General features: G+C 41.5%; 1 protein-coding gene across 3 annotated transcripts; it reads left to right on the forward strand.

Moving 5' to 3' along the window:
* The first annotated feature begins 1,043 nt into the window (after window positions 1–1,043).
* Window positions 1,044–10,741, forward strand: LOC111263190 (glutamate-gated chloride channel). Of its 3 annotated transcripts, none has more exons than XR_002682084.2 (8): window positions 1,044–1,705; window positions 2,424–2,498; window positions 2,593–2,784; window positions 3,634–3,796; window positions 4,194–4,453; window positions 5,830–5,947; window positions 8,510–8,774; window positions 9,125–10,741. XR_002682084.2 is itself a non-coding variant. In XM_022838080.2 (7 exons), exons 1-7 carry the CDS (start codon window positions 1,550–1,552, stop codon window positions 8,653–8,655), a joined length of 1,110 nt encoding a protein of 369 aa, XP_022693815.1. In that variant the 5' UTR covers window positions 1,044–1,549; the 3' UTR covers window positions 8,656–9,071. The 3 variants fall into 3 exon arrangements, 1 of the variants encoding a protein (XP_022693815.1); XR_002682085.2 differs by lacking the exon at window positions 9,125–10,741 and adding an exon at window positions 8,881–9,071; XM_022838080.2 differs by lacking the exon at window positions 9,125–10,741 and having other exon boundaries at window positions 8,510–9,071.
* The last annotated feature ends 2,134 nt before the right edge of the window (window positions 10,742–12,875 follow it).

Below are 12,875 nucleotides of genomic sequence, written 5' to 3' on the forward strand. Positions count from 1 at the left end.
GCCAAAGTTTAATATGAGATGGCACGCCGTTGATTGTTAATTCGGCAAAGGAAGTGACCTTCGTAATCGACTCTCTTTACAACTAAATGAAGTAAGCGTGTGTGTAAATATGAAGGTTAATCTGATTTATAGCTCTTTCTGTTTTTTGTGCCTTACATGTTTGTCGTAAATAACATGCTATACGTGGTTTTATAAGAGAATCGGATGATTACCATATGCTGAGGTCGCCTGCTTTCAAAACAAGGTCATCACGCACGATCATGGATTATAAATAAGCAAAGATAACTATTTGTGCCAAAATCATGAACAACCACCATAGTTAGACAAAATTCAGTGAAATATTGCTGGCTTTGTAAAAATAGCGCCGCACATTCTCATAGTTTCTTTTTACTCTTGCTGATCAAGCTGGCTTTAGACTGCCATAAGAACTTCGTGAAAATCTGTGATGGATAAACTATAACTATTTCCGACTATACTAAGGATGCGAGTCTCTCTAACTCAGGTCTAACGCGGGACAAGAAATTTTTTCTTAGCTTCATTAGATGACTGGCTCCTTCACACGAAATACTCCACCTTAAAAAAATGTTTCCGTTCTGAAAATATGTCTTTATGTTTGATGTTTTCCTAAAATTTACCGTAGCGCCTTTTTAGGCTGCAAAATAAGGAAGCCTTTGTCGAATGCATTAGTATATAATTTTCGCATCGTAATGGCCGTATTTGGTGATCTGCTGAAGTAAATCTTGCTTACTATTGCTTAATTGTTTGTTATGGCCATCTTTTTTAGCATTTTTGATCAGCCAGCGAGAAATTGCACAGTGCCAGAACTAATGTTCCTGTTAACGGCCTGCTGCTCGTGGTGTGCTAAAGATCATTTAATATATACTTTAATTAATTAAAGAGTTAAATCATCTTTAAAATAGAAAATCACTTGGTTTCCATTCAAGGATGCAGTCGAAATTATTTTTGAATAAACAGGTACAATTTTGCATACGCAAAAGGCTACACAGTTTTAAATATATAATATATATCCTCTTTATTATTTGGCCGGTTGTTCTGAATTGGTTATGATAGCATCTAAATTTGCTTTGTTTAATCATATAGATTGTATGGCATGATTTCCTTGGTATTATTTTCTAGCTATCCAGAACGAAGTGTTTTTAAAAATGGCTACCCTGCTCGTTTGGGTTTGGCGAAACACGGGGCACGACTGCGCTTATCAAAGAAGCCACCCTGAAAACATATGGTTTTCATCTTGGGCACTTTCCACCAAAGGTCCACTTGTGTGGCTTGCAGCATCCGAGAGACATAGCTGCTACGATAATATGGCCTTTGGGGTGTCTATTGGCTTCATGAAACTGTGTTTATTAGAGTCTGATATGCCTTTCGTCTACGCGAAGGTCAACAGACATTAAATTTATTTCAGTTTTTTTAATTGGACTGTTTTATCGCCGCTGAGCCTGTAGTCTTTTTAGAAAGCCTATTACAATACAGGGGGTGGATCGTGTAAACCGAAACGTTGAAGTAACTTTGTTTCGTTACAGTTACAAATATGTGCTGTGTGTCCGCCTTATGGATGTTAATTACTCTAATGGCAGTAGTTCCGAGGTGTGCAGTAAGTGCGCGATCGGAGGAAGAGGTTATTCTGGATAAACTTTTCAACAACAAAACGTACAATGGGATAATTCGACCGTTAAACAAGGCAAAGGCAAGACATTATTGGTGCATTAGAAAATCGTTCATTTGGGCTAGCGGAACCCTTTCTTTGTCGAGTAAAGCTTTTAAAATGTCTTCATATTATGATATATACTATGGTTTAAATGTGTTCTGTAGAAATTAGGCGGCGTGCAACTTAACCTTCTATTCTGCGAAGCCATGATGAATCAGTGGGAGGACCCAGGTCTATCGTAAAAGCCATAGCTGACAGTTTGCTCTGGGAAGAGCTGTTGCTCTATTTTTTACAGTAGAGATCTTTAGAAATAATCTGCACCTGTCAAAGCATGCGTTCAAGGAGTGGGGTTTAATATAGCCTGTAGCAGCATGAAGTGCATATGTCGTGCATTTGGCCATAAAACATATTGCATAGTGCACGCGGTTTTAACCCACGGTATACAATGTATAAGTATACGCTAGAACAGGAAAGACTAAATGTGTCCGGCGGCATAGACCTAATTGTTACAACGCAATCACATAATCATCAACGAGAGCGCTCAATTAAATGATTTTTTACAATAGGCACAACACGAACGCATGCTCGCAGTAAAAACTAAAGAACACATATGTGTATTATATTTTAGTTTTTGTTTGTATATAACTAAATTTTGGTAGCATAAAGGAAGTCACTTATACCCAATAAGTAGGCATGCGGTGCATCTTACGAAAAGAAGTGACTTTACTAACGAAGGTTTACATCTAACTTTTTGCAGCTGATTGTTCGTGTAAACGTTTTCATTCGAGAGATTTACTCAGTAAATGAGTTGAATAGAGAAATGTCGTTACAGGTGAGTCTAAATGGGTTCAACAAAACAATCATACAGCATAACCCACACACACAGTGTTTTCCCTGGTACAATGATACTGTTCATACGGTTGCAGCTAATACTCCGCCTGCGATGGCGCGATGAGCGCCTCATTTTCAACTCGTCTCGACTGAACTATATACTTGTGGGACGGTCGAGGTCGGAAAGATTGTGGGTGCCGGACATGTTTATTACTAACGAAAAGGAGGCCCAGGTTCACAAGACGCTTAGCGACAACGCGCTTATCCGGATCTACCCAAATGGACAGGTGTGTGCATCGCGTCTTACTGTAGGACATCCATGCGTCACATACCGAATCGTATACAAAGATTGCCAGCATACGGCATTAGAGAACAGTTTCAAGGCTTTCGTTTGTGAGATGTTTCCATAACATAAACACATTTCGTGTGGTTTTTCGCATGAACGCATTATCATCTTGTCACAACTTTAGAACCGAAAAGCCGCAATGCTGAGGCCGTGATGTCTTCACTGCATGTGCATGAGAAAAATATGTTTAGCAATTTGCTCGTTATCTCGCCATTGTCGTTCTTTTTCCGCAGCCATTGGTCAGTTTTTCAGCGTTAGCCAGATGAGAAGCGGTTTAATAGCATTTAGGATGCGAAAACCTAATGACATTCACAGCTGTCTACCTCTCATTCTTTCCGAGCAGCCGATCCGTAGATCGGTCTGCCGCTACGATCGGCCTTACGTAAGGGATGGTTGCTGCTTAGCTGCCATAAAGTTTATCAGGACGAAGTTCGATACGCGACGTCAGTTCCGAAGATACAGCCAAGCACAAGGGGAAGCAGGTTGGCTTAGCTGTGCTCCGTGGTTCTGCCGTGTACCGCGCTGGGCGAGCTAATTTAAGAATCCATGGTATTGAATTGAGTAAATCACTTGCGACTCGATCCCAGCTACGTTTCCGATCCCGCTTTCCGGATTTTGCCCCTTTTAGTCGGGACGAGTTCCTTCTTTCGCTCCTTCCGTCTTGTCCTAAGCTGTTGTTCGCTGTTCCCTTTTATCGTCTTCTTCACACTTCTTCCTTTATAGCGCCAAGATACCTACCCTCTATGCTTACGGCCCTATGCGCAATTTGCCAAACTTGATAATCACGCAGGTTCAGCACAGCGTTCGCATCTCCTTGTCTCTATCATGCCCTGTCAACGCAAGCTGGTTCCCGTTTGGGTCAGTGTCCTGCCCGCTGCGAGTGGCGTCCTACTCTCGTGAACTTACCGAGATGCAACTTAGCTGGGATGACGGTGGCCTTGCCTTTTACAGGGGTAGGTAGCGAGAAGAGTACAACAGCTATATGGTAAAGTGAGAGAAAAAGAAGAAAAGACAGTTCGGACATATGCTGGACGTTCTGTAGCTGCTCGTTTCGAGATAATAAGAGTATTGGCATGATAGATGAGTGCAAACGAGTTAGATGTCATATTATTTACTACTCGATATTGCCTACAGTGTTAAGGGCCATTAAAAGCCCTGTCGTTAAGTAAATAAACTACGCTCGTATTGCAACTGTATTTCAAACACGGCCCATATATAGTTGGCTGACACAGAGAAAGACATGATAGTAACACGAATTTACGTGTACATGTTTTTGGCTTTCCATGTTTGTTACGCCACATGAGTACGCTAGTCTTCCTCTTCTGTCACACAATGCACACACGTTTGCAGGCATTGAACTCGATGGCTACCGATTAGAAAATTTTTCTATTCGGACAGAACAGTGCGTAACGTCCATAAAGCTCGACAAGTTTTCATGTGTATCATCGGTAATCCGGTTACGCCGACTTCCACGTCGTTGGCTGTTCACGCTCTTCGTGCCTTGTGTTGTATTAGCCGGGTGCGCAGCTATCACTGCCTCGTTTAGACGGAAGAACGAGCACATCGTAAACGCGCTTTGTTTTGTTGCAGTTATTGGAATTACCCTTCAAGTAAGTACGTAGATATTTACAACATAATAGCATTGCAAATGCAATCGTACACGGTCTATGCAAGGCTTCTTTCCGTGCCCATCATAAACATACCCTGTTATGCATACGTATAAGCCTAGAACGTTTTTATGATCTTAAAGTCACGACTAGCTAATCACCAAATGTTGAGCGAACAAATACAAATGAAGAACATAGATGCTATCGGGAAAACAGCGGTAGCGGTTCATAGCAGCGCAATAGACCGCACCGTTTTTAGCTAGAATATTCTATCTAGTTAAATGCTAGCTCCGTCATTTGTTTTTTTCCATATAATGGTTAACTGAACGAGAATTGCTGAAATCACTTTATCTACACGCTAGGATCCTATGCTAGTTGACAGGATGACAGAAGAATGTGCTTCTAGACTAGAATTCGAATCCAGCTTTAATACTACATTGATTTGCTTTTAAGTACAAAATGCCTCGAAGCACGCATCAGCCACAATGTAGCATTAACAACAAACCGGCGTGTGTGTAACTAAATGTGTTATGATGCCGAGTGGTTAGATATGAAACTGATAATTCAGCTATTCAATATTCTCGATGGGATTGATGAAGTCGAATTGTTACCATCATAGGCCATAGGACAATTCAATTTCCAAGCGTAACGTCTCCTTCCACAGTGCCCTTGTTTGTCTAACAGAACACGCAAGTCGGTTATATACGCTTATAATCTACAATGTTAAATAACAGAAAATGTTTGATTACGTAAATTTTGCAAGATGATAGCAGAAGTAGGTTGGGTCGGCGCCAGCTGCATGCTGGCGTGATTGCACATACAAATCACATGATCGATCAATATAACCTATTTCAACCGAACGATGAAGTTTATCTTTACGATATCCTAGCAGGAACTGAGTCACCTTAGTGTACATATTAGGCACTGGTGCGTGATTATGATCTATTATTTACGTGCAATGAATACGTGAGCGTACGAAATGATGATGATGATGATCATGGTCATATATACGGTGCGATGACTCGGCTAACTGACTCGAGGTAGAACAGTTCGGTAGAATGCTTCGTTTTGTGAACTTCACCCGTGAGAAACAGGCCTATTACTAACAGTTTTTTTCATTAGATAAGACAGATTTAGGGTAATCTGTCTCAGAGGGTCGTGTTCGCTCAGGGTGACGTTATCTGCCAAAGCCCGCATGTGCGCGTACATACATACACACATATGCACATAATAGATAATGGTCAAGTTGATAAATACATTAACTAAACATGTGGCAAAAATCGATTTGACCACATGCACGTTGGATGCTGTCCATAAGGGCAAGACGCGTATCCCGCACCGATATGGCTCCAATTTTAACAAACGGTTTTTGTTCCCAGGTCTCGAACGCGCCATCCAGTGACGTCATCCATGCCGTTGATGCTTGGGTTCTTCTTGTTTATGGCTTCTTCCTATTTCATATCGTTTTAATCAGCTATCCCAAAAGCAAAACTAACGGTGAGTTTTTTGCGAGTCGTTTGCGTGACCTTCGGGTTTCTGGGCAAGCGACAGTCACTGGTCTTTCCTAATCCACCATCAACTCAAGCAAGCACTTAATATCCAAATCAGGGCAATACTATCGTAAGGGCTTTTCTAGAATAGCCGTGCATACAAAGTTCGTGATTCTCAACTTCACGTTGTGCTGACTGGCATTTTTACTTTGGTATGGAACTTCTGCAACCAAACAGGTCCAATCCAGAATGTTCATCACAATCTTTATTTCTAAAATTTTTAATAAACATAATCTGTGTGTTCTTACGATATTGAGCCATCTATCCAACTGCTACTAGTTTCTCTTTCTGCGTCTCCACAAAACCGCAAAGGGATCTTATAACTGAAGAGAACTTTATGCTCAATGTAAATTGTACCTTTTTCAAATGTTGCTTGATCAGAATATGCTTTCATGTATAATACAGTACGCAGTAATATGCGCCAGAACCCAAATTGTAACGTCAATATGGGGATCACATTTGTTTTCGTTAAATTCGTTTGTCTTTTCGACGCAGTGACGGGCCTCGGAGTGGACTACGGGGTAGTCGATGTCTTATAGTACTAAACGTTTTTTTGGCATCTTGTCACAGCTTCGATATGCGAGTTGAAGGAGCATATGCAAGCCAGGGAGCATTAAGCCAGAGATTGACAAAAAATGCTTGCTAAATTTTCTAAGCTAAGGATTTACTACATAGATTCGACCGTCAGGTCAATTGATATAAGGAAGTCGTTAGAGGAGATAGATAACGGAAGAAACATCGAAAGGGGCCTATAACACGACAAAAAGCAATGCGCTCAATTAAAATGACCGTGTCTTCTCTCAGACCTAATGAAATATTGGGAGCATTTTTTTAATGAATGTACTAGAGACGACTTAAACAAGAGGCTATACAACAGCCGAATGTACTTCAGCGCTAGCACGTTATGTTTAAGGTTGCATCGTCTGCTACGGGTGAACATGTATACATTTTCATGTCAAATTCATGTATTCAGCTTTTGTTATGATGCGAATGAAATTGTAAAAAGTGGTCAAGGGCTAGTAATTTCGTCTTACGTATTAACAACAGGCAAACATATAGGTGGACTCAAACTGTTTTTAATATTCGAGTTCTATTTTATTTTTATTCAGGTTCAGGAATGCTAGGATTAAACATTTAGCTGCACCTTCCAGACTATACCTTACGATCTCCATGGGCAAGAAACACATCAAATGCAGTTAGAGGACTTTCGCTAAGAGGAAATATATAGTCACAGAGTCTTCTTAAGCAAACCCGCTTGCGAAATAAACCGGTTCAGGAAAGTGTTGTGTTTAGATTAGTTACAAGCGGCAAAACAAAAAAAATCCCTAGTATTTTTCTAAAAAGATCTCCTCTTTTTCTGCTGACACTTTGTATACTACGTCTAGAGGGCCAAAACGCCGTCGAGGGCTGGTAGGCCTTCGACGCGATCGGGACAAAAATAAGGTGCGCTGTTTGTTTGTTTGTTAAGTTCGAGGAAGTTAAGTTGGCAGAACAGCAATCATTTTGGGTGATTCTTAGTAGCGGGTCCTTAGTAAGGGGTCATTCTTAACGGGCAGGGTAGAAATCAGATGCTAACGGCAAATGATATATTTTTCAAACAGCGAATCAGTTGAATTAGATCAAACTGGACGCATTAACGCAGAAGTGCTGTAACGTACTCGAAGTAGGGAACTGATCACAGTGATGCAGGAAGCCTATGAGTTTGACCTAAGACGTTCAGCGTCGTTTGTATATACATATGTGAAGGGCCATCTATCCAAGTTTGTAATGTTATTTTACAAAGGAAACAACTAGCAAAGGGGGAGACGCTGTTTGTAACTATCGACTGAAACTGTTACTGCCTAGTGCCCGAAATTATGGAGCTTGGCTCTAAAAAGAAGGCTTGCTGAATATTATTTTTCCTGAGGACGTGACCTCAACTCTTTCATTGTTACTTTGCAGGCGCGATTTAAGGCAACGCGGTTTTTTGAGGTTTAGCAAAGAATGAAGTCTTTAGAGAGAAGTTGTCTGTGATAGAGTAGCCAATTATGCTGTATTTACATAAAAGTGAAGAGAAAAAGTGTGTAGTCAATTATAATGATGAACGCAAGTAACCAAAATATTCGACTTGCCCAAGCGTTCGCATGGTGCTACTAAAGTATACGCGCACATAGCTACTGCGGATTATGTGGCTTAATTATCTGTGTTACTTCACTGATCTTTTACGTTGTCTTTTTTTTGCAATCCATAGTTAGCTCCTTATTCCCGAAGGGAATTTCTTTTATTACGAAATTATGCGGGTTTTGCTTCAGGCGCACCTATTCATATGATGTAAAAATGTTTTTAGCATTGGGTTAACGGCCTAGAGTATAGAAGCGCTAAAGTGTCTGAAACGCAACATCGTAATGAAACAAAACAGGCAATGGTAACTTGCACAATTCTAAGGGGTGCCTGTAGGCTACACTAGAATCCTCGCCGAATGACGCCTAAGTACAGATAGACTATGATAATATTCTGTTTATCTCGACAGGCTGCTGCTCCAGACGAGAAAATTCGAATCAGCTGCCCCGAACGACGCGACGATTCCTTGAAGATAACGCACGCATAGTATTTTATGGGATCTTCTCCGCGATTACCTTAACTTACTTCATTATTGTTCGCCTTTGTACAGATTAGTTCATAAATACCACATGTGTGTTACGACGCAGTGAAGCTCCAGAGCAGATGCGATAAGAACCATTTGACAAAATACAACATCGCCAAAATGGGGGCCATTTCTGCTGAAAATTGGAACGGTACACAATAATGTGCTCTGCGCTCTATATGAAAATCAATACATGTATTGCATAACTATTGCTAGGTATTTTATCGGATTTTACGCATAACTTTTTTCCTTTATAGGTAACAAGGATCCACGAAGTTCACCCCATGAAACACCCATAAAGTTCAGAACATATTCTATGTACCGCACGGTGACTCCAAAAAAAATGCCTACTTTATTAATTTCCTAAAATTTTTCCTAAACTAGATATATGTAATTAAGAAATTTTTTCTTTGTATAAACCACAAATCTCTTAGTAGAATATAGCGCATGCGACATTGCGTGATTCTTATCATACATACGAGGCATTGCTTGATATTTTAGATGTTAAATAACCACGTACAGTGGCACGTAGTCATTGCTACCGCCCGGCAGATCCTTAAGGCCTACACTAGCCTAACGCGGCCTATGTGACCTCTAACCCCCAGCGTGGAAAACGTGCTTATGGGAGAGAGAGAACGCCGGCATATAAGGATTACTCTGGCGGTAAACTCACTTAGTTCTTATTTTTTGTGAACTATGCTTTTGTCCATACTTATGTTTATTATTCTGATAAGCGTATATCTTGAGCGATGTACACAGCATGAGGCCACCCTTTTTAGTTGTCCAATCTCCGATTCTAGGTTGTGAACTGCGATCGTATAATTTTCGTGAGCGGTTAAGGATTTGTAGGTATTCTACACGAAGCCAGGAGGCAGCATTTGCCCGAGTTAAGTGGAATTCAAACCTTTTTCGACCAGATATATTTGCCTATACAGAGCGAGATCGTCCGCATTTCGTTCGTTCGTTCGACCTCGATATATTGTGTGCCGAACTTTATTCATGTTGTAAGCTGATGCGGGGGCTGCAGAGAGAAACCGGGACTCAATCAGCAAGCATTGATCATCATGGATATGGAGAGCCTTCATTTTTTAACATTCGATGTAATTCCTTGTGACCGTAGCCCAAATTGAACGGGTGCCGACCCATACCGTTTTAGACAGTAAGATTAGCGAGTAAAGCCTGTATTTATATACGAGATACTATGGACAAATTATTATCTTTAGTCGCGTGGTAGCACGTGTCTTTTTGCGCACATGCCATATAATTATCTATTGAATGGCACCAAATATTCTCGGGTTTGAGCCTATTCAACCGTATCTGACGTCTCGAGATTAGGTTGGAACTTTGGGAAAATCAATTATATACTTCATTCTGAACTCATTGAGACGAGAAACTATTTCGTGTTTTCTATATATAATAACGTAGCTGTTATGAACTGATCTTACTTAACGTGCGCATATATGCAAATATATATGGATGAACCTTGATAGATGTAAAAATTTACGGCAGAAGGGCATTCAACTGTGAAACACGCGGTGGTGTGGGTTCGAAGCCGGCCGTAGCCAGTCGATGCTCCACTGCTGTAGCAAACTGAGTCAATCATTTTAGTTTAACAATAGCAGATTGTCACATTCGCTCTATCCATAACAATGTTCCCATATCGGCCTGTCGTATACCTTATATACTACTCTATTTATTAGACGAAACGTTTTTCCGTACATTTTCCAATCTTATACTCTTCTCCTCTACAGAATTGAAAAAAAAAAAAAAAAAAAGAGATTTCATCGATAACTAATGTAATTTACATGACCGTCAAGCGCCAACATTCGTAGCACCTAAATGGCTAACCAGCAACAGATCCATGAATAGCTCCTTCTATCCACGCGACTCGCGCAATATGTGTCACCATAAACTACGTTTATTTGTGGCCATACAATAATGAACATCGCTGCCATGCTAAAAGATATTGCGCCATTCAGTCGCCAACAAGGAGTCTACCTGCTTAATAAAATAGATGGAAAAATTTTTAATTTCCTGCAAATAGATCATTGCCAGAAAGTCCAGTTGGTTTATTAGAATGCAGACTAACTGCAACAATATGTGTTAGCTGTAGATGTACGGCATGCGTGTGTGTCTGTGGGCGACAGTTGCTGGTAAGAAGTTCCTGGGCAAACGTTAAATATTAGCCGGTACCTTCAGCATCCTGGGAACCTGTCTGTCAACTGTCTTCGGCCCCCACGCCTTTAACTATCGTCCGTTTACCAACAATCAGAGTAATGTCGCATTTTATTTTGTACGCTATTAGTGTTTGTCGTTGTCAAGGCGTGAGTGCTCTACTCGCTTGACCTTAGCCATTTATTTGCGATGCAGATGCCTATCCTCCCCCTTCCCCCTCAGAGGGAGTTAAAAGTGGGTTGAAAATGGGTTCGAATGAAGGGGACAATATCTTCCAGATGCTAAAAGCTATTGTCCGGATATCCGGCACAGCGCTGGCTTGCCAGAGCTGGAACTTTGGCCCCAGCTGACGATAAGCTCCAAGTTGGCCGAAGCAACGACGCACTCTTTAGCCTCTTCTTTTCGAACGCCCGTCTCCTTCGGCAAGTTTGGCGACACCTCGTTGCAAGACAAGCGAGGCGAAGACTACATCATACTACGGTAGAAGGCAGAAGCGACAGCTCGGACGTTGAAACCCCCGGAGACATCCGACCATCCTTGGCACTTCCGTTATTTTCCAGCAGGTGGGTTAACAATCGGAATAACTAGCTCTAAATCAAAAGATTTCTCCAAAAGTGTAACTTGAATAAAAGAGAAGCTATTATGATTTACGCAGTGCAGCCAATGGAAATACTTTTGCTGACATGGGATATTCACAGTGTGTTGTTATTGATCAAAGCTTACATAAATGATCGTTCCCGCGGTACATCGGTGCGAACAGCAATACTGTTGTATCGCCATCGCGAAGTTAGCGCGTGATTCGTTAAAAAAATCCATCGAACGCACCGACTGCTGTGGTCATCATCAAGGCTAATTTAAAAATATTAAAATGCAATCCGTACAAGGTATATATTTTTTTCGTTGGGTTCGAAACTTCGACTGAGGTCACAGCTATCTTAGCGCTTCGCAACCACAAGATGCACATACTTTTTTGATTTTATGATTTCCCAATTATCTACTCCATTTGTTTACGTAGTGCTGATAAAGTTAATCATTTGCGTGGACCATGCACGCATTTTTTGTGTGCGGCGCTTCAAGGCTTCGGTTTGAGTAACACGAAAATGTGGGTAATCTGTCGGCCAACTTAAGCTAAGTGCTTATCGTCCAAAATGAAGCACAAAGATGGAAGCTTTGCCTAAGCGAGATAGGCGGTTTATCATCAATGCCGGCGGTGGATAGTACGGTCCTTGTTGACATCGTCAAAATAACAGGACGTCAAAGCAGAAGTCCCGCTGAGCTAGCCAGACAGAACTTAAGTTCCGCAGATCTCATTAGAGTCGCTATGAGGTTATAGGCTCTGGTAGCGATAGAAACGCAGTCGCGATAGTAATTTTACGAATGCCGCGGTAGAGGGGTGCCAAATTGCTACCTGCATTGGGACAAGTGGCTAAGCATGTTTGCGCATACTAGATGCCGCGCCGGGCGATCAAAATGGTCGCGACGCATGGCGCAACGAGGCAGCTCGTATTATCATGTTAGTACTTCACGGGCCCTCTTCGCTCCCGTCAGTTCCAGCTAGACGTGGTAGACTCTGTCTCATCATCAGGCTGCGGTCCATTCGCATTTCGGTGCGTTTTCTTCAATTAATCAAAATTTATGCACATCGCTGTTAGCCGCAGTATATTGTCATGTCCATCCACTCACTTATGCCCGTGTGCTGCCAGCTCGCTACTAGAAACCTGTTTGGATACAGCCGCCGAAAAAAACAGCTGGCCAAGCGAAAGCTGGCCGTAAGCGCCGGGTCTGGAAACATACATTACAATTTCTGTAGCTCGTGCACACCGCATCGGTAACCACTTGCCGTATCGCTGGATCGGCCGGTAGAATCACCATATGATATAACTTCCCATCAGCGTTAGTTGTAATAAGTAAAATAAGCTGCCAAAGCCTCTTACCAACAGGAACGTTTCTTCCTACACAAAAGTCAGTCAGTTATTCATCTGACTGAAAACAAATTTATGGTCATGTGCATAGGTTTGCTTATCGTCGGTAAACATTCTCACCAATACAAAGACGAGCAAAAAAAAAAAACGAGGAA

This window comes from Varroa jacobsoni, unplaced genomic scaffold (genome assembly GCF_002532875.2).
Source record: "Varroa jacobsoni isolate VJ856 unplaced genomic scaffold, vjacob_1.0 scaffold_742, whole genome shotgun sequence".
In the NCBI taxonomy this organism is placed as follows: domain Eukaryota; kingdom Metazoa; phylum Arthropoda; class Arachnida; order Mesostigmata; family Varroidae; genus Varroa; species Varroa jacobsoni.